The 20952-nt window shown below is 45.5% G+C and overlaps 1 protein-coding gene across 1 annotated transcript in view; it reads right to left on the bottom strand.

The window, feature by feature from the left end:
- man1a1 (mannosidase, alpha, class 1A, member 1) overlaps window positions 1–20952 on the bottom strand; it is a 99245-nt gene that overhangs the window by 9220 nt on the left and 69073 nt on the right. Inside the window, exons 5-9 of the mRNA XM_030344382.1 lie at window positions 14747–14841; window positions 4427–4550; window positions 3754–3847; window positions 3078–3193; window positions 466–685 (exon numbers count right to left, since the gene is read on the bottom strand). Coding sequence (XP_030200242.1) covers window positions 466–685; window positions 3078–3193; window positions 3754–3847; window positions 4427–4550; window positions 14747–14841 — 649 coding nt within the window. The remainder of the gene's footprint in view (window positions 1–465; window positions 686–3077; window positions 3194–3753; window positions 3848–4426; window positions 4551–14746; window positions 14842–20952) is intronic.

The following is a 20952-nucleotide window of genomic DNA, read 5'->3' as shown; positions in this document are numbered from 1 at the left end:
AAATAATGAAAATAATAAAATAATTCTTAGAGATAAAACGAAAAGGTGACCCCATGCTCAGAAAGTGAAGTGACCCTATGCTCAGAGAGTAGTGACCCCACGCTCAGAGAGACCCCACGCTCAGAGAGAGACCCCACGCTCAGAGAGAGAGAGACCCCACGCTCAGAGAGAGAGAGACCCCACGCTCAGAGAGAGAGAGACCCCACGCTCAGAGAGAGAGAGACCCCACGCTCAGAGAGAGACCCCACGCTCAGAGAGAGAGAGACCCCACGCTCAGAGAGAGTGCTGTGAGGACCTCGGTGTGCATGTTGTTTCTCCACACGCACCCTAAGGTGCACGCGTTGGTGCCGGTCAGAGTGGTGGCCCACGACCCCCCTACGTGTGTGCGTGTTGCGGTCAGAGTGGTGTTCCGCGACGTGTGTGCGTGTATGATCTATAAGGAGAGGACTGTGCTCCTGGTCATACTTGTACGGGCGTACGACTCGTGGCAGGTGCGAGCGATCTCGGCCGCCAGCTCCATCTGGTGGCCGGTCTGGTCGCCGGGGGCGCCGTCCGCACCCAGGGCGATCATGCCCCCCGCGAAGCACGTCAGGTGGCCCATCTTGTGCTCCAGAAGACCCCCCTTCCACTCAGCGATGTATGTCAGCCCCCCGCTGGACTTCCTGATCAGGTTGGTCTCGATGGCCTGAGGGACGCAGAGGAAAACCAACGATGGATACTTAGATACACCCCTCCTGTGTTTGTGCGGCCTGAGCCAGAATGGACTGGTATCTGTTTGTGAGGTGGGGGGTCGAATCTCAGTTTTTGAATGCTTGGTTTCATTTAATACAAACAAATGTATACAAAAGATTATACTTTTTTTAACGTATATGCATAGTTGGGGACTGCGGATAGCAGGCTATGTTACATGTCATCTGGATATCCCAGTGATGAAATATATGTGTCAGTGAGCTAGACGTTGAGAACTCTTCACGTCAACGCTTCTGTTTAGGAACCGGTAAGCATCATAAGAATTGCCAAGTATAGGAGGACAGGATTATCATCAGTTAGTTTTGGACGTTCAAACATGGTTGAATATTCTGCTAGCACTTTGACAGCTGCCGTCCAGTGTGAGGATACACATTACCAAGTGCGGCATTACCCTTCTAATGGTTTAAGAAGGGATGTAATAATGAACGTATTCAGCGGCTATTTCAATGTTCACACGAGTCCATAAGACACCAAACAGCTGTACCTACCATAATTAATGTGCTGGTTATGTAGTCACCATAAATAGAACAGATAGCGACGATCCGACCCTCACAATAGCTTCTGGGTGATTTATCACCGGTAAATAGCACTAGTCCTGCCGTGAAATTTATTTAAAATGCTTAATGTTGAAACCACCTAAGATCATTGAAAGAAGGCCTCATACTGTCCAGAGCGGGGGTCTTTAGGCTGAAGCTCTGATGTGACCAAGGCCAACTCAGACTGACCGGTGGACCGCAAAGCCACTGACGTGATGTTGTTGTTCTGCTACTTTATTAAAATTACACCTTTGTTTCACCAATTTAACCGAAAAAAGGATCATTAGATCAAACCCTGATTGTGCAGCCGTGGTCTCCGCCCGCTGCGGTAACAGTGAAAGATGTGCACTATGAATCGACTGATTTATTTTCTCTCCACCGAATATACAGATATTACTAATTATGAATTCAGGGAAGCCCCAGTGTTGTGTGTAGCGGGGAGGGGGGGCGGGGACATATGTAACACAAGGTACCTAAACCTACCTCAAGTGTTCTAATAGGGAAAAGACAAGTTCCCTGATTGCTGGTTCTATCCTATAATTGGCTGAAACGGGACATTTTTGTACTCCAATCAAATGTTGGTGTCAGGAAAAAAACTAGCATTTTATTGTAGATATGGGATATATCCCATAACCAAAAATACAAGATCATTCAACCGTTAACTCGGTTGGTTTATGGGGATGTTTACTTATGCAATATTGCAACTACTGCACCACTATGTTCAGGGTTTACTGCTTCAGTAAGCCAAAGGTTCACAAAGACAACCATTAAAACCATTAATGCCATAATGTCAAATACAGCTGCAGACCAATGTATATGGATTGCTTATAGCAGTTCCTTTTAAAAAACAGAAACTTAGCGAGCTACTTGAATGACATAACCTGAATCTGAAATTCAATACGATGCTTTGGATAAAGTGGATTCGAATTAGAGAACAAGTTCCAAATCTTAGTCAAATGTTTCACATTTTGTTGAGGGGAAATCTTCATAATTCATACTTATGGTAATAAGAATGTCACATTTCATGACAAGAAAACCAATAAAGGCAATTTAGAGTGAGTGCTAGAGGTGCTACACAGAGATAAAGACACAGGTGCCTTAGTGCTTTTTACTGCTGCGTCGCCAACGGTCCTCATTATGATACCAGCCCATAGCCGGGCGGCCACTTCCTTCACCTCTTCTCATCCACATTAACTCCCTTCCAAGAACACTGATTACCACGGTGTGGGCTGGAGCGGCAGCTGCATCTGCTTTTCGATTTGCTAATGTGTGTGTGTGAGTGTGTGTGTGTGTGTGGGGAACAGATTCTCCTTGATTAGTTTCCTATGGTTGCTGATGTTCTCTGCATGTTTCCCTCCCCTGGTTCTCGGCCCACCTGGCACCCACCTTGTTCAGAGGAGGATGCTGCTCTTCACCAGTACCCCATCCCTTCACTGTGATTGGTCGTTTTGTGAGGATGTGTCGTTTCATGTAAGCTTCATGTAAACTTAGTTTACCATTCAGAAAGGCAGCAATGTCTTCCAGAGGCTTATCTATACATCCTCATTATGCATCTGCCTAAGCAAGGAGTAGATTAACTACAACAGTACTGAGGTTGAGATTGGTTCAATTGGTGAATCAAAGGTGTATTTTTAATAAAGTAGGAAACAACCAACTCATGTCATTGGCTTTGGGATGCACTCCTCAATCCGAGTTGGACTTGGTTACAGCAGAGCTTCAATGCGGCCTAAAGACTCAAAGTATGAGAGCTTCTTTCTCTCTCGAGAGACCATCCTCACACCATCCACCTACCTGCAGGGCATCGTAGTACATCTTCTTGGCTTCCTCGTCAGTCTTGTCAGACATAATCCAGGCTTTCAGCAGATACTCATAGAAACTGTCACCCAGACCGCCAACAGAAACGTGATCTGCAAGAGAAAACATTTAGAGATGTAAAGTTTGTTGACCACAAACACGCACACACAGACACAGTGTGTGACGGAGTGCGTTTGACAGGAGTGTGATGTATTCGGTGACAGCATCCTAGTGGCTGGCCTTCTGGCTGGCTGTGCTTGTACACAGATAACAATGGCTTCCCGCACAAGGCCTATCTACAGTATAAGGATGCCATTAACCAGGCGCAGCCTCTTGTTGAGAGTGACCTGAGGCACCAGACCCTGCATACTCCAATAGGACATCAGACTGTAGGACTCTCCCATAAGGAGCAGGATGCAGACGGCCTATATAAGGTCACCATGATTCTTTAGGCACCGTTACATATTGTACAGACTGAATCCATACAATCTTTGCAAGCAGGAAAGTGAAGGAAAGTGGGTCTGGATTTGGTGGTCTCTGTCGGTATATAAATGCACACGGCCAAGCACATGTCATGGTCTCGGAGTGAACATGACAAAGAAGTAGATGGGATTGAGGGAGCCTGGGGGACAGGGCGAAGGGGGTGAGAAAAAATGGTGCTAGGTGGACTCACGTTGCCCCCACTGCCCGCTGTTGGGGTTCAGGTAGTTGGGATACAAGCCGTGAGGTTTGTCCAATCGTTCCAGCACTTTCCGGATGTTCATCACCTGAATAGAGAAATCACAATCAATACAATACAACAACCATGGATCAATACAATTAATTCAGACTTCATGGCCAGTGAAAGGGACTGGGAGGGCGTTGCTCATGCACAACCCTGACATGACTTCACACACAGCCTCCTCTACAGCAGGGGTCCCAACCGTTATTGTTCCAAGGACTGGCATATTCATCAGAAAAAAAGTAATTGTTTTTCAAGATGTGTCATATTCACAACAATTAAAGCAACAGGAATGAAATGCTTGAATCTAAGGCTCCCTTCATCAATGGAATAATATAAAATAATACAATTTGTGAGAGAAACACAAGAAAAGATGCCTGAGACCTAAATAAACCCAAAAGTAGTGCAAAGACACAGTGGTTTAGCTGCATATTATGAACTAGGTGGCAACAAAGGCTAGTTGTACAAATTTAATGATATACCAACATTTAAACTTTCAGAACAATTCACAAAATGTTTCCCTTTTCTGGACTCTATGTGTTTTTTCTGGAAATGTTTGAAGGCCCGGTTCTAACGGGTTGGGAATCAATTCTCCCCTGGACCGGACCTCGTCCCCCAGCGGTACCTTCTGAGCGAACTCGGGGTTCCCAGAGAGCTTGCTCAGGTGCATGAACTCCAGATGCAGCGTCCCGTACTCGGCCAGGATGCTGCTGCCGCCCGACGCCCAGGGCCAGTTCCTCCCGATCCCGCTGGCGGAGGGTCAGAGGAACACAGGTCAGCTTTGGGTTCTTGTTTCTAACACAGACTGAGCTTAAATTAACTTTATACAGGTAAAGGAGAAAACTCAAACTCGCAGAAAAATACACAATAAAGGTTTGAATGAGATGTTATAGGATTCTAAATTGTGTTGATTAAAGACAGAAGCGTTGCAGTAAGCTGAGACATTAGTGGAAGGCCCTTATGAGTTGATAGGAGAGGCGCATGGGGACAGACCAGCAGGACCAATCCAAAGTTCTCGGGTGTGTGTACTGTGTATGCATTCCTTCTCGTGTGTGTGTGTACATTTACATTTACATTTTACATTTAGCAGACGCTTTTATCCAAAGCGACTTACAATAAGTACATTTGTCATAAGAAGTGCATCAATATATCGGTACAGAAAGGATGTTCATAGAACCAAGTGCAAGTACAACAATCGCTAGGCTAACCAATTCCCTGTGTTACAGCAATGATAGCAGCTACTGCAGTTGCTACACAGTACTACAAGTACCATAATACAATACAATACAATACAACACAATACAATACAGTGTACACTGGTGGCCAGAAGGGGGAGGGTGGCTATGCAGTGTCAAGGTGGACTCTGAACAGGTGAGTCTTGAGTCTTTTTCGGAAGATAGTGAGCGACTCTGCGGTCCTGAGAGTGGCAGGGAGCTAGTTCCACCACTGAGGTCCCAAAACCGAGAAAAGTAGTGACTTTGCTGAACGGCCTTTGCTAGCTGTTAGCGATGGCGGTACCAGACGTCCTGCTGAGGTAGTTGAGCGGAGGGATCGAGCTGGGGTGTGTGGCTTTAGCAATGCTTGGAGGTAGGCAGGGGCAGTTCCATCGACTGCCTTGTATGCCAGTATGCCAGTGTGTATGCATTCGTTCCTGTGTAAGTAAGTAAGTAAGTGTGCAGGGTTGCCAACAGTCACGCCCCTGGCATGACTCTCACGCTTTCACCATCAATCTCACGCTGTCACGCACACGCAAGAAATGTCACGCCAAATAAAAAAATTCTCCCGTTCATTTTCTGCGGGAGCAGACTAGCAGCCGTAACATCTGCCTACCTACAACGTGACCACGGCAGTATTCTCTGATCGTTGATTCGCTGAAAACCACGCACCTGATACTATGTTGCGTTTGAAAAGGTCAGAGAGAGTTCAGAGCGTATAGGTTCGAAGTCGGAGCCCACTGATGTGCGTTTCAAAGTTTGGATGACAATTAAGCAAGGTAAGCAGATAAAGTAGCCTAATAAATCGAATAATAAATTGTCTAATACAATAGTGTACCTTGTCACTACAGACGTAGCCTTGCTTAATCAGTCTAGTTGTGTGCTGAGACAGTAAAGACTTCAACTAGTTGCAAACATTTTCTCACGTGTGTTATGAGGGCTAGTTAATTGCTAAATAAAAGGATCATGTGCAATGACGTTTTGTTAGATGAGCTTGCTGAAATATTTCAAGAGAAATACGGATCATGGACATGGAGAGAAGAATGAAGCAGAGCGTCAGCAGGTAAGCTATTCAAAAAATGATTTAATGGTCTATTTTACCATTTAATGGTAGTTGTTTGTTAGCAAAAAAAAACTTTTACACTAGCCTACCTTTTCATTAAAAGATGGACAGTGTGCCCTCCACCTGATACCTCACCACAACTCAAAATATGAACTTGTCTTACCAATGTTAGCACAGGAAAATCCAGGCCTACATGTAATTTTAATGGAGATGTCATGATTAGGCTACCATGTCATTATAAGGCTGCAGGTTTTTTAACACAGCCTACTTTTTTAGATAGAGGAAAGAGTGGAGAAAGACAATGAAGTGGTGGTGTTGGATGATGAGGTGCTGGTGGAGGAGGAGGAGGAGGATGTGGTGGAGGAGGAGGAAGATACAAGCACAGAGCCAACAGTGAAGCAGAAGAAAAGGGCCAAATCAGGGGCCGCTGCATACAATTCCAAATTTAACAGTGCCTGGACTAAAGAGTGGCCTTTCATTAAACAGGGAACAACTGAGTTTCACTTTTGGTGTGACGTCTGCCGGCACGAATTAGAATGCAGGCATCAAGGCAGGGCAGATGTTCAGCGGCATATCACCAGAGAGAGTCATATAAAAAAACAAAAAATCCTTGACAGTACCAACAAAATGGATAGAATTGTTTGTTCGAGGGCTGAAGAGATGAATCTGGACACTCAGGTGATCATTTGATTCCAATCATATGTGTGCTTTGGCTATGCATTTGCCGTATTTTACCTCAAATGTAAATTCTTTGTAAACTTTTTTTTACAGGCTAGAAGGGCAGAGATCAAAGTGGCAGTGACCCTGGTCAGCCACAATATCCCTATAGCCTTTGCTGACCACCTCAGCCCGCTATTTAAAGAGTGCTTTCCAGATTCTAAAATTGCCAAGAAGTATTGTTCCGCAAGAACAAAGACATCAGCCATCATTAACAAGGCAATAAGTCCTTATTTGCTGAATGAGCTGGTATGCAACATGAAGATTAAACCATTCACTCTGTCGACAGATGGGTCCAATGATACAGGTGACCTTTTTTAATTATTTTCCCTCTCCCATTAGGCTTTTACATGGTGCTTGAATCCCACATCTGATCAATCCAACATATAATAGGTATAGAGAATTACAAGTTGTGCATTGCTTGAATTGCTGCTTTACTGACGATGGCGGATTCAATTATTGTCTGATTGTGTAAAACTTGTGGCTTTTTCTTAAGGAAAGGCAAAGATGAACCCTTTGACTGTCAAAATCTGGGAGACCAATGGGGTAGCCCATAGATTTTTGGATATGGGAATAACAACTGGAGAAGGCTGTGGCACTGCGGCAACCATTTTCAGCAAGATTGACTCTGTGTTGAAGGGGCACAGTATACAGTGATGTTGATAGGTTTTCAATGTAGTGAGTCCCCGGGACCCACAGGTGGCGAGTTGGGTGGGTCCCTGAGAAATTCAATGGGTCCCGAGTCGACGCCCCAGTTTAAAAAATGTGTTTCTTTTTTATTATTATTCTATTTCTTAAATTAAATTAATAGTGTTAAACTCCTTGATGGTGGTATGATATGGTTAGAGCTGGAGTACTCAACCGTTCATGTTTAACACTAGAAACGCCGGGCCATTTTTACTTACTCCTAGCGCCGCAAGAGGGGTCAAATGACCCCCTTAGTCATTTTAATGAGAGGCTGTGCATTTGCACATAATGGTCACTAGGTGGCGCCAATGAGCTATTACCGCGCGAGCGCCACATTCGTGTGTGTGTGTGTGTCACAAGCCTAGTCCTCACGATTTTGTCATAAATGTACATATATTCAATCAGAAGGATTGCAAAAAAATCCTGTTTGATTTGCTCATTCGACACGAATGAGCACAGCATCGAGCAGTGGAAACGTGGGTTTATTTACTATGAAGTTCGTATTTTTAATTGTTGAAATGAAATCAGCGGTGACGAGCTAGTTGTTTTGGTAGCGGCTAAATTAGCATGTCGCGATACTTTGTACAGGGGATCACGTCTGCGCCAAGTAGATGCGCAGAGGGTTGAAACAGCGCTTGTCCGATCTGCTCACAAGAAGGTTTCTTTGGCCAGTTACTGTGATTAAACACGAGTTGTTTAATGTTCACAATGTGTCGTTTTTCATGGGGAAAATGAGATGCGTCCCCGGGACGCATGGATAGTGAGTTTAGTGCGTCCTTTCAGATTTTAATGCGTCAGGGACGCAGGACGCGTACCTAGCAACATCACTGAGTATACCTTGGCAGAATTGCATTGCTCTTTCTGTTGACAATGCCAGCGTAAATATGGGAGACAGAAACTCTATCAAATCGAGGGTGCTGAAAGAAAACCCTTCAGTGTCCATCCTAGGTTGCCCATGCCACATAGTGCACAACAATGCCTCCGCTGCTGGTGCCGTGTACAGTGAGGTAAATTGCTCAATTAGTCTAGTCATAGAAGAAGCAATTGAAGACCCAGCTCTTCAGAGAGTACCTCCTTTCCTAACTTACAATTACTAGCACTACCTAGCAGTATTTGTTGTTGTAGGTTGAATGTTATTATCCTTGCGAGTCGCTTTGGATAAAAGCGTCTGCTAAATGTAAATGTCATAGCATTATAATGTTAAGTTGGTATTCCATAGGAAACCTGTCCCATTTGCATTAGCAATTCCTTCTTTAAAAAGAAAATAAATCCTTTCAGATCACAGGGTTCGATGTTGAGGACCTGGCAGTAGATGTAGGCTTTTGGTTCAAAGCTAGCACCAAACGCAAGAACATATTGGATGGTAATTAACTCATTTCATTTCTCAAGATCTAGTTTACATACAGATAAAGTATTATTATTTTTTTCTTTAATCATTGCACTGGTTGTTTGCTGTAATCTACATTTTATCGTCACAGAATTCTGTACGTTTTGTGACACAAGCTACATGGAGACACTGCTGCATGTGAGCACAAGATGGCTTAGTTTGGAGATGGTGGTCAGTCGGATTCTACGTCTCTATAATGCACTCAAGAGTTATTTTGGAAGCATCCGTAAGTATAAGCCTAGTTTAGATTTTGAAACCTATTTGATGTATCCATCTAATGTAACAAGGTATCAGTTTTTCGCTTGTCACAAGTTCACAGTGTCAAGGAATATGAAAATGTTTCAAAAATAATATTATTTATTTGTTTTGCTGTGCCTCTTCTTTAACTCCACAGATGAGAAGCAAGCCAGGTGTGTCCGGCTGCGTGAATCGTTCCAGGACCCAATGACGGAGATCCATCTCTTGTTCTACCAGTCGACTCTGATAACTTTCACACATTTCAACCTGCTATTCCAGCGGCAAGACCCTTGTGTCTATCTACTTCATGAACAAGTACATAGCACTTATTGTGGAATTTAGTTTTTTATTTGTAGTTGAACTCACAAATATATAAAACGTTATTTGTCTACTATACTATTCACGTCACTATTTTAGAGTTCCTTTAGCCCTGTGCCTTAAGTAATTGTATGAATAGGGATAATTTACAAGGGGGTATATTTTTTAGGGTAATGTGTGAGAGTCCGTATTTTCGCTAATCTATTTCTTCTATTTGTGTATTCAAGATCAGGTTGTTCGTGTTCAATGTTTGCATTGTCTGCAGGTCTTCCGTTACTCTAAGCACTAAATTATCCATACATACCTTTTTAGATTCTCAGCTTGGTGTGGGCTTCACAACGAGGACCTCATTAAACCGCCTTGTGGAAGCAGATGATGTCTCCATGGATTCGGCTAAAAACTTCCATCTCGCAGCCAGGAGCTTTTTTGTGAAGGCGGTTGAGTACGCCACAGCTAAGCTCCCTTTACATGACCCTGTGCTGGAGCATTCAAGGTTCGTGGACTTCAGACAAAAAATGGATACCACCTTTGATGATGTGCTCTACTTTGTTCATAGGTATGTATGCAGCCACCTGGGCTGTAGAGTGATATTGGTTCATTCTGATTCTGGCTGTAGAGTGATATTGGTTCATTCTGATTCTGTTGCAAAGACCCTTTTCTCAAACCACTATATCTGTTTAGATTCAACCATCACCTGCCCTACAACCAACCAAGGGAGCAGGACCAGCTGAATGATGAGTTCCTAGAGTTTCAGATGATGGAGGAGGAAGATATACCTGCATCCATCTGGGGGGAGGCGGTCATCAGGGCAAATGAGGATGGGGAGTACCACAGGATGGCCCCCCTATGGGTATATCTGGGAAATCATAAGAATCGGGCAAGTGGCACTTTTAAATTTCCCAAATTATCCAAGGTGGCCCAGATTGTGTTGAGCATGCCTCACTCTAATGCGGATGCTGAGCGAACATTTTCACAGATTGGCCTAAACAAGACTGACACCAGGAACAGACTGTCCCTTGAAGGCACCCTGTCGTCAATCATGACTATGAAAATGAGCAGCCTTGAACCCTGCTACAGATACGAACCTCCTGCAGAGGTTGTGAAGCAGGCCAAAACTGCCACTGTGGCATACAACAGGCCTAAAAAAAAAAAAAAAATTAGGGTTAGGGTTGTCAAAAATATTCCCCGCTCACGCTAATATTTTAGAGTCTCACTCCAGCCAAAGTTGGCAACCCTGAGTGTGTGTGTGTGTGTGTGTGTGTGTGTGTGTGTATGCGTTCGTTCTCTTGTGTGTTTGTGTATGCGTTCGTTCTCGTGTGTGTGTATGCGTTCGTTTACGCGTGTGTGTATGCGTTTGTTCTCTTGTGTGTGTGTGTATTAGTTAGTTCTCGCGTGTGTGTGTATGCATTCATTCTCGTGTGCGTGTGTGTATGCATTCGTTCTCGTGTGTGTGTGTATGTGTTCGTTCTCGTGTGCGTGTGTGTATGAATTCATTCTCGTGTGTGTGTGTATGCGTTCGTTCTCTTGTGTGTGTATGTGTTCGTTCTCGTGTTTGTGTATGCATTCGTTCTCGTGTGTGTATGAATTCATTCTCGTGTGTGTGTGTATGCATCTCGTGTGCGTGTGTTAGATGAGCAGAGGCAGATGACTTCCAGGGCGAGGAATGATGGACATGTTGGCGATGGCGCTTCGAAGTACCATTCATGAATACAGAAACCCCCCCCACCCACACACACAGGGTTCATGCAATCCCTTCATCTATCAAGGTTACTGATGATGTGTGTGTGTGGGGGGGGGGCAGCAATTGAGAAAAATTAGAAGCCGAGACTTGGGGAAGTGCTTACATGAGAAAGGAAAAAACACACGCACACACACACTTCTTCTGGGTACCCATACTAATGATCTAGAAGCTTCAAGCCTCACACAGTGCCAGCCAGAATTAGTTTCCCATTACAGCGTGGATTAAGCCCCCTGCCGCCCAGACACGGGACCCCAAGGCCTCCGTCCGCCCGGGCCCTGGCCTCAGACCCCGGTCGACGCAGTGGAACTGGGGTTGATGATTGTTACGAAATGAATTTCATGAAACAACATTATTCGGCCTGTTATAGACTGCAATTAGGTTGTGTGTTTCTGTGTGTATTTCTGTGTGTGTGTGTCATGGCGGTGTCTCTCACACAGCAGTGGAGTCTCATTCAGAAGGATGTCCCAACCACTGCGTGTGCTGTGTAACCTGTGCTCTCTCTCCACAGGCTGACCCGAGGCTGCTGTGTGACGCCGAGGACGCAACTTCCGGGTAGCCCACTTGGTTTGGTTAGCAGGACGCTTAGCGTCGACCTGCTATCTCGGTTTGTATCCATTTTTCTGGTATTTATATCTGCGAGTTGTTCTGTATACTCTGTATTGTATTCGCTGTTTCATCGTTGGAGCTCCGTCTGCATCAACCACGGTAAGCATGGACTCTGGTTGCTCTTGTTCCGCCTTTCTCATGGATAAGATAGTTCTGTTAGAGAGACGTATATGTCAGTTGGAGGATGAAAGGGTAGCGGGCATAAAGAAGACAGATACTCCAGAAAGTATAGAGAAAAAGACCCGCCAGGCGGACTCGAAGAGCTAACGCCATCGATAGCAGTGACTCCATCAAGGCAACCCTGTCGGCAGCACCACTTGCGAAGGCGGACAGCAGCCTGCCTCGCAAGTCTTTGTCGGGGGTAAAAACGCTAGTCATAGGCGACTCTGTTACACGTAAAGTTGGACTACATAATGCAAGTTATTTACCTACCCGGGGCCAGGGCTCCCGACATTGAAGCTAATCTTAGGGTGCATACAGAGTTTAGATGCACCAAACACCGACACTAGTTTCGACAACATTGTAGTTCATGTCGGCACCAACGATGCTAGGACGAGACAAACCGAGGTCACAAAAAGCCACATAGCTAGGCTTTGTGACTTTGCCAGAAAGATATGTCGGCATCGATTAATTTTCACTCCCCGATAAGGGTAATGATGAGCGTTATAGCAGATTATTGTATCTAAATCGCTGGCTGGCACGATATAGTTCAGACTCAGAGCAGGGCTTTGGTTTCATAGATAACTGGCCCTCCTTGTGGGGTCGCCTGGTGTGCTCATGAGAGACGGTCTTCACCCTACTGGGTTAGGTGCCTCAATTATGTCAAAAAACATAGATAAATGTCTTAGCCAGGCGTGACTCATCCACTCACAGCACGCTGGGTTGCAGGTGTTTAGCAAATCTGCTAGCAACATGAGTCTAGAACAGCAGGTGGGTAAGCTGAACCAGTTCATCAGGATGATGTATCTACAGTATTGCATCAACCCTTTCAGAGTGTGAACCGGACTCCCTCTGAAAATAACCTGTACCTATATGTACGGCGGGCTCGAGGTGTAAAGCCCGCAGGCGAAGGCCGCGAACAGTATGCCAAAATCGCCCTGACCACTCCAAGATACACCACGGGGCCGTCATGGAGGGAGATCAATCCATCAGAGAGTGAGAGAGGAAGAGGCATCTCCAAGGATGACCATGGCAAATCATGGCATCCCAGCCCAGAGGTGGAGGAATCATTTCAACTCTGCGCTGCAGGCCTTGTCGGGCGCCCTACTCGGCCGCCTTCTCTGTCACGCCGGCAGCGGCCTACTTTCTTTCTGCACTTCCTTGTCACTCCATTGTCTATCGGCGTTTATGCCCCCCCCTGATATCCATCTCCCTGTTCCTCTTCCTGGGGGAACGACATTGAGGCGCGATTGATTCACAGTTACCAATTTAATTACAGCCCTCAAATCCCGGCTGCCGACCGGCGCATGTATCCCTGGGTTTGGACCCGCCAAGCATTTGGAAATCTCCATTCGGCTTTCCTATATTCACCTACTGCCGACTAGGAGGCAACATTTAGTAATTGAAAAACAAACGTCATCCAGTTCCATAGCTCCCTTCCTGCTGAATCCTTCCTGCGGCACATATACCATGTCGGACATAAATTTATCAAGACAGTCTTATATATCTCATATTCTAAAGAAACCACTATATTATACAAATCTTTTAGTCACGCATCAAATAATCATATGATTCTATTTATATATTTCAAAGTCAATATTGTTGCTGTAATCCTGTAATATATATTACTGGATTAGGAACACTAAAAATATTAATCTAAAATATTATGCATCATGTATAATCCAATTTACTAAAACTGTACTTTTATCATAAACCCTGCATGCTTGCTAATATACCATTTCAAGGTCATGATTACTTCACAGCGTTCGACAGCCTGGAGGCAAAGATAAGGAGCCGTCTATGAAACAAAGCTATGGGCTGTAGGGTTGGCTGCCTACTGTCCGGCATGTACTGCTCATCAGTGACTGGACACCGGACACTTCTCTGGAGACTCTCTTGGCCATAGGACTAGAGACAATGCATACCAATCAATCCACAATATAACATTATGTATTTGGTTGACAAACCCTTTCAAATAGGAGAAGTAGATTACTTTATGCCACCATGCCAATCCAGCCGTCAAGATGTAGCCCTTTTCTGTTTTTACAACGTCTCCAGCTCTGTGTAGAGCCCACCGTATTGTGCTCTGTGTAGAGCCCCACAGTATTGTGCTCTGTGTAGAGCCCCACAGTATTGTGCTCTGTGTAGAGCCCACAGTATTGTGCTCTGTGTAGAGCCCACAGTATTCTGCTCTATGTAGAGTCCCACAGTATTGTGCGTTGCTGGGGCTACTGCGTTAGTATGTCAGAAAAGTCTCAGGTTCTCATTCCGTTGTACTTGCTTTTCATTTGCACAATCCCAAAGTGCTGCACAGGGCTGCAACACAACGTGCAGGTAGAATTAAAACCATCATACAGGATTTAAAAAGAACCTGATGTTCTTTTAATATCGTCACAACTGTTCCAACGTTGGGCTACACAGAGCCCTCAACACGCGCCTCAGTTCTCCTTCACTTGGGGACCGTTTACATACACTGTGTCCCGATCAAACACTGACCTATATTGACCTTTTATCCTAGTTATACCTCACCTTTGGTCATCTTCAAATAAATACCTTACATATTATTCCAAAAAGCTATTTTAATGTGGCCAGTCTAGGACAGAACATGCTGCAGATCACGTGTGTTTTATCTGGGAATGGAACCTGGTGGCCAATAAAGAAGTTTATATTAACACAATATTGGCAATGCCTTAAGTTAGCAGCCCCACCTCCTTTGTATGGACTATAATAGCTGATGCACATGATGACCCATAGATGGCAGCAGACTCACACGGGTCTCATGAGCACGTGCAGACTGAAGAGGAGCAGGGACCTACCTCTTCAGGTTGAGCAGGGCCCAGGGGATCCCGGTCGATGTTTTGAACGCTGGTAAGAGCCTTTCACCAAGCTCCACCGCCTTCCTCCGAAAGACCTGGGAGGACAACAGAGACCATGAGGCCAACATGCTGGGGAAGAAAGAGGAATGCATACACAATCAAATGACTTCAAATTCAGATTGTTTTCCTTTGAATAGCTACCCTTAATGTATTATCTCCCTGCAGAGTGAGTCAGGAAGAACATTGCACATCCCTGTAAACTTAATTAGTCAGCAATCAAAGTCAAAAGACTTATCTTCAAAGTTGGATGCACTTAAACCTGCCAACTTACAAATAGTCACTTAGCCAGAGAGTGCTATATCAAAGGACTAATGGACTTAGTTGGACCGTTAACCATGGTTCGATGTTTCAGGCCTGCAGTACAGAGCCCGCAGGCTCTGTACTAATGTGAACTCCCCTGGGTTAGATGGCTCTATGGAGGAAACACGCCATTCAGCCGCTCCTGTCTCACTCAATCACCATCCACCCCTGAATAAAATCCACCCGTTCAATTGAACCACTCTATGTTTTCAACTAAGGTCCAACGACATTCAACACCTAAACCTCTCAGAACTATGCACGCTGTTTTGGATTTACTCTACAAACAGCCCACAGAGCAGCGGTACGAGTAGAGGGGAGGAATAGAGGTCAAACCAGGCAGCCATGCCCTTGGTAAGCGCACACCCACTGGTTTAGCCACCAGGCAACCCCAGAGCCTGGAAGCCTCTTGTAACATCGGGCCCCACATCGCGGTGTGCATTCGTCTGTGTACGTTTGTGGCCGTTCTGCCTGTTTATCACAGCATCCTGCAGCCAGCTGATAGGAAGCCCATCTGATAAGAGCTCCTCTGGAGGCCTTCGACCTCTAGCGGTGTCAACAGTTAGCTACACAGATAGCCAGCCTCCATCCATCTCCCTCCCATGTCCAGAAGGGATCTTAAAAAACAAGCTGACATCATGAACGGTGGTCTCATGAATCTCTTGCTGACCATTACCCCTCCAGAATCTACAGCCCAGGGTTATCTGGTAGTTGTTGGTTTAACCTCTGTGCTGGTCTCTTTACTCTGATATCTCATGTCATGATTTGAAATCATGGCATGGGATATCAGAGGTTGAAGGACATATGCTAGGCAATGTTACTGTATTTATTTTACATTGGTCGCCTCAGGCACAATGCACTCTATCAATTATACTGCCATCTCGATATGTAATATATAGTAAAAATATCTTTACATAATAAAGTAATAACATTTTTACATAATATAGTAATATCTCTTTATATAATATAAATATAAACCTTTTCAACCTGCTTCATAAGCGCTTTCTGGTTTATGCATCACAAATATGAGAAAGGAATATACTGTGGTCATAGACAGAGCGGGTATTCAAGTTGACAGGACTACAACAAAGAATAAACTCGGAAAAAGGTCTGATAAAAGCCAAAAGGGAATTGAACAAAATCACTTGTGAAAAACCAAATGCAGCCTGCCTCTGAGTGATGACAGGAGACGCCTTCTCCTCCCATAACCCCCAGGAGGTCCTCGGTCAGATGGATGTGTGTGTGGCTGTGTGTGCTTACTTATTTTGTTTAGTGGGACCTCAGGGGGATGGATGTCAAAATGATAAGGATGGTGAGGATAGTGTTTGTCTTACAGCAGAGAGACCAAGAGTAAGAGACACAGAGAGTGAGAGCAAGAGAGACAGAGGGTGAGAGCAAGATAGACAGAGAGAGAGAGAAATAGAGAGAGAGACAGAGAGAGAGAGGCAGAGACAGAAAGAGAGACAGAGAGACAGAGCAAGAGACCGAGAGACAGAGCAAGAGACCGAGAGGCAGAGACAGAGCAAGAGACCGAGAGACAGAGCAAGAGACCCAGAGACAGAGAGAGAGACAGAGCAAGAGACCGAGAGACAGAGCAAGAGACCGAGAGGCAGAGACAGAGCAAGAGACCGAGAGACAGAACAAGAGACCGAGAGACAGAGAGAGAGACAGAGCAAGAGACCGAGAGACAGAGCAAGAGACAGAGCAAGAGACCGAGAGACAGAGCAAGAGACCGAGAGACAGAGCAAGAGAGTAAGACAGACAGACAGAGTTGTGTTGATCCTGCAATGTACTGACATACCCTCATTGTGGTGCATTGCATTGTGGGATGGGCTCAGGCACCTGTAGAGTGCTAATTATCAAGAAGGACCGAAGGATGGACTCAAATACAGTTTCACTTAACATGGAAGGTTGATGTAACTTAGCAGCACATTATGCCCTTATTTTTGCCAGGAAAATAGTGTATGAATAGTGTAAACAGAGTGCACCAACTATTTTTCAGACTAAAAACCTGTATTGACCAAACAGACAGCAGCACCACCAGATAACGCTCAGTGAGTCCGTGTTCACATTGAACATCAAGGAGCCATCGATGTACAAAGACAGCAGGACCTCCTAAAGCCTCTCTCGCTTTGAGCAGTCCAGTGGAATCTTTCAGGCAGGATGAGACCCAAACAAAGGGAAATGCTGAGTTCAACAGTTGAGGAAAGGAAACGCGACTTTGTGTCCTTAGTGTTAGTGGCGTTCAGCGTGTGTTGGTTATGGAACTCATCAACTTCCTCCAATTTTCATTTTATGGACGTTTTCTAACAGTTTGGGCTACGGCTGCACCGGAAACCTGCGAGTCCTCTTCCTAATCCGTCCCCTCAGCAGTCTGCACCAGAGGTTCCCACCGCTATCACTGACGGGATGTTACAGGAGCAGCCAAAAACAATACCACTCACTCTATACCTAAAAAAACATTTCAATCTCAATATTGGAAAAGGTTTTTGCGGAAAATCATAATTCACATGTGACATGTCTAATGACGTAGAAAATATGAATATGCTATCAAAATGCAGCATGTTGATCATAATGTTAGGTTTTCAGAGGAGTAATGGGAGCACAAGGCTATAATGACTCAGCAGGCAGGCTCAGCCTCAGGTCTCCCCTCTACAACGCACTTTCCGCTGTACAATAAGGGCCAGTCGATTCACAGCGTGTGGCGCTACGTGTGGCCCTGCGTGAGTGAGACAGAGTGGGGACAACAGCGCTAGGAGGAAATACAACTGACAGACAGAGCAAGGGGAGTGGCATTGGTACACCTCGTGTACCCTTCGCCTTGGTACACCTCGTCTCACTTTGGTGTGTGTTCAGTGTGTGGTTGTGTGCGTGGGTCTCGGGACAGCTCTCTTAACTAGGATGAATGGAGCAGCGCCTTGGCAACGAGGGGCCGTTGTATCCCAGGACCCCCCGCCCCAGCCCTGTGTCTCCTCTCCTCTACCCTACAGGACTAAACTAACCACGCATACAACGCGTGTGTGCAATATTTAGTTCTGTTCAGTGTAACATGCTTTTTCTGTTGACTACCTTTTCATTCTCGAACTCTCAGAACAGATTAATCCTATGGAGACCAAGGTCAAAGAATCTGACAACAGCAAGGCCCTGCTGAAGGCTGTCAGCTCGTGTGTGTGTGTGTGTGTGTGTGTGTGTGTGTGTGTGTGTGTGTGTGTGTGTGTAACCAGGTTGAACCTAGTCATGCGTTATGCAGCTGGCCGGTGGTGACATTATAAAGCGATACTGAAATGAGGATCTGAGAAAGCCCAAAGTCACAGCCTGCATGTTTGTAGGTGTGGAGTGTCTTTAACTGCATCATTTAAGATCCTTCAATGGATAGCCTCACTAAAGTGGGATGTCTTTTCTGACAGCAATGTACTACTTGCCGTTTTGCTTGAGTCAGTTTATTGAAATTGTATATTATGGTTTGGTGTGAGATGATCGTTTGAATACAACTTCAAATAAAACTGGCCTAATGCTATAAATGGCCTGTTTAATTGCCACCCCCCCCCACACACACACACACACCTCTTGGTGAAAACATTTTGTAGGCTAGCAGTCGCTGACTCAGCTAAACATTTTGACATTCAACATTTCTGAAAGGGCTGGCATGGAAATGTGGCACCAACCAGAAGCATGAATTTACATAGAAAATTGCACCCTGGAGAATATTTGAAGAGGGAAGGCACATGAGATTGGTTGATGGATGGCAGTGGGAAGGAAAGCTGCACGATAAGCTGACTATCCAAAGCCAGCTACTGAGTGGCCGGGCTGGGATGTTTGAATATCTAATATAAACCTATAAAATGTTGTTATAATGTGACCTTTAAATTCAGATCTAAATGGCTCCATAGCTGGTGTTTGGTTCATCAGGAGGTTGGCCGGGAGAGGGACGGAGCCAGCCCCAGTGAACGGAGATGAGACTTCACTGAGGAGGGTCGGGCCCCCGTGCTAGTTTGAAACAATCTCTAGTTCACTTAGGAAGACGTTCATAGAAACATGTTGCGTATCGACCTCCCAAAGAGATGCTAAACCAGGGAGACACCAAGCCTGCTCTAGAGATTAATACACCCTTGTGTCCACCGGAGGGAAGGGAGCCCGGCCTGCTGGAGCGCCTCCGCCCCGGGAACAGTGAGCCCAACGGGAGACCCATTATGGGATTAGAACCAAATGATCCACAACACCCCCAGGTTGGAAAGATGGTAGCATTCAACCGCATTTCCTCGTGAGCCAGTGGCTGGGTACCTGTTTCACCGGTAAACGGGTACCTGTTTCACCGGTAAACGTGTACCTGTTTCACCGGTAAACGGGTACCTGTTTCACCGGTAAACGGGTCCCTGTTTCACCGGTATACGGGTCCCTGTTTCACCGGTATACGGGTACCTGTTTCACCGGTAAACGGGTACCTGTTTCACCGGTAAACGGGTACCTGTTTCAAGTACCGGTTTCACCGGTAAACGGGTACCTGTTTCACCGGTAAACGGGTACCTGTTTCACCGGTAAACGGGTACCGGTTTCACCGGTAAACGGGTACCGGTTTCACCGGTAAACGGGTACCGGTTTCACCGGTAATCGGGTACCGGTTTCACCGGTAATCAGGTAGCTGTTAAACTGGTAATCGGGTACCTGTTTTACTGGTAAACTGGGTACCTGTTTTACTGGTAAACGGGTAAGGTCTGTGGGCTAAGAGCGATTCACCGATTCCAGTTAAACTTCTGGGCATGGTATTCCTATGTCTGCCCCAAGGAACACACAGGAACACTCCTGTACCGGAAAGCACACATTGCAGAAAAGTAGACTGCTAAAGTTATAAGCTAAAAGGTCTAACTAATTTAGTAAGTGCCATCTATGGATTTGTATTATATAGAGTGAGCGCCGCAGCAGCAACAGGAGGAAAGGAGTGAGGGATTCAAACGTTTCCTCACTGCACACAAAGGCCCAATCCTAACAGGGGAGGGAGAGGGGAGCTGGATGTAGCCTTTGAGTAAACATGTTAGCATTATGCCATTTCAAAGTGTAATCCACGTGGCGCTGGGCACAATGGCAGCTCAATGGGATTCAGGCCAGAATGTTGACCTAATACCTCATTTAAAACGTGGATGCATACTGTTTACCTTTTTAATTAGGCCCATTGATTGGTTACATTTTACGTGTGACTTTTTGTCTTATTCCTTGTGTCATGGGCCTAAGTGTTATTTGAAATAAGTATGTATGCTTGTTTGAGGGGGGGGGGGGGGGGGGCTGTTTGAGGGGAGCAAGGAGCGATGATGAATGGCCTGCAGCAGCTCTGACTGCTCCACTGGGATGATGTGTGAAGACCTCAAGTGCCCAAGGACACATCAACAGCCATCAAAGTAATCATGGTTTCATAAGGTAGATGAAACCATTCCCCCGACCACACTGGGACGGAAACGCGTGAACTACGATGATGCAAGTCCACCACTGGCCACCCTGCCCTTCACCGCTGTGCTCGTCACTAGGGTCAAACACAGGCCACACCCTTTTAGGAGCAGTACATCTGACTTTTGACTTAATGGAGTCGAAAGTGAGATGTACCAAAGTCAACGTACCAATACCAACTCTGCACATTGAAGTTTGCAATCACAGTTCTGATTCCCCCCCCCCACACACACAGTTTCTATATTTCAACATTGACTATAAAATAGGCGATGGGTGTTCTAAACTGGGGAACGTGTTGATCTCTGATCATGTCCACTCGTCAAGTGTTTCCATTCAGTAAAAAGATAATGCCAGCGCTAGTCATGATTTATAGTGTTGGATTATTGTTTTATCCATTCTGCAACCTGGATTTC

This window comes from Gadus morhua, chromosome 21, assembly GCF_902167405.1.
Source record: "Gadus morhua chromosome 21, gadMor3.0, whole genome shotgun sequence".
Classification (NCBI taxonomy): domain Eukaryota; kingdom Metazoa; phylum Chordata; class Actinopteri; order Gadiformes; family Gadidae; genus Gadus; species Gadus morhua.
The sequence above is the reverse complement of the archived record's forward strand: the minus strand, read 5'-3'. Positions and strand labels throughout refer to the sequence as shown.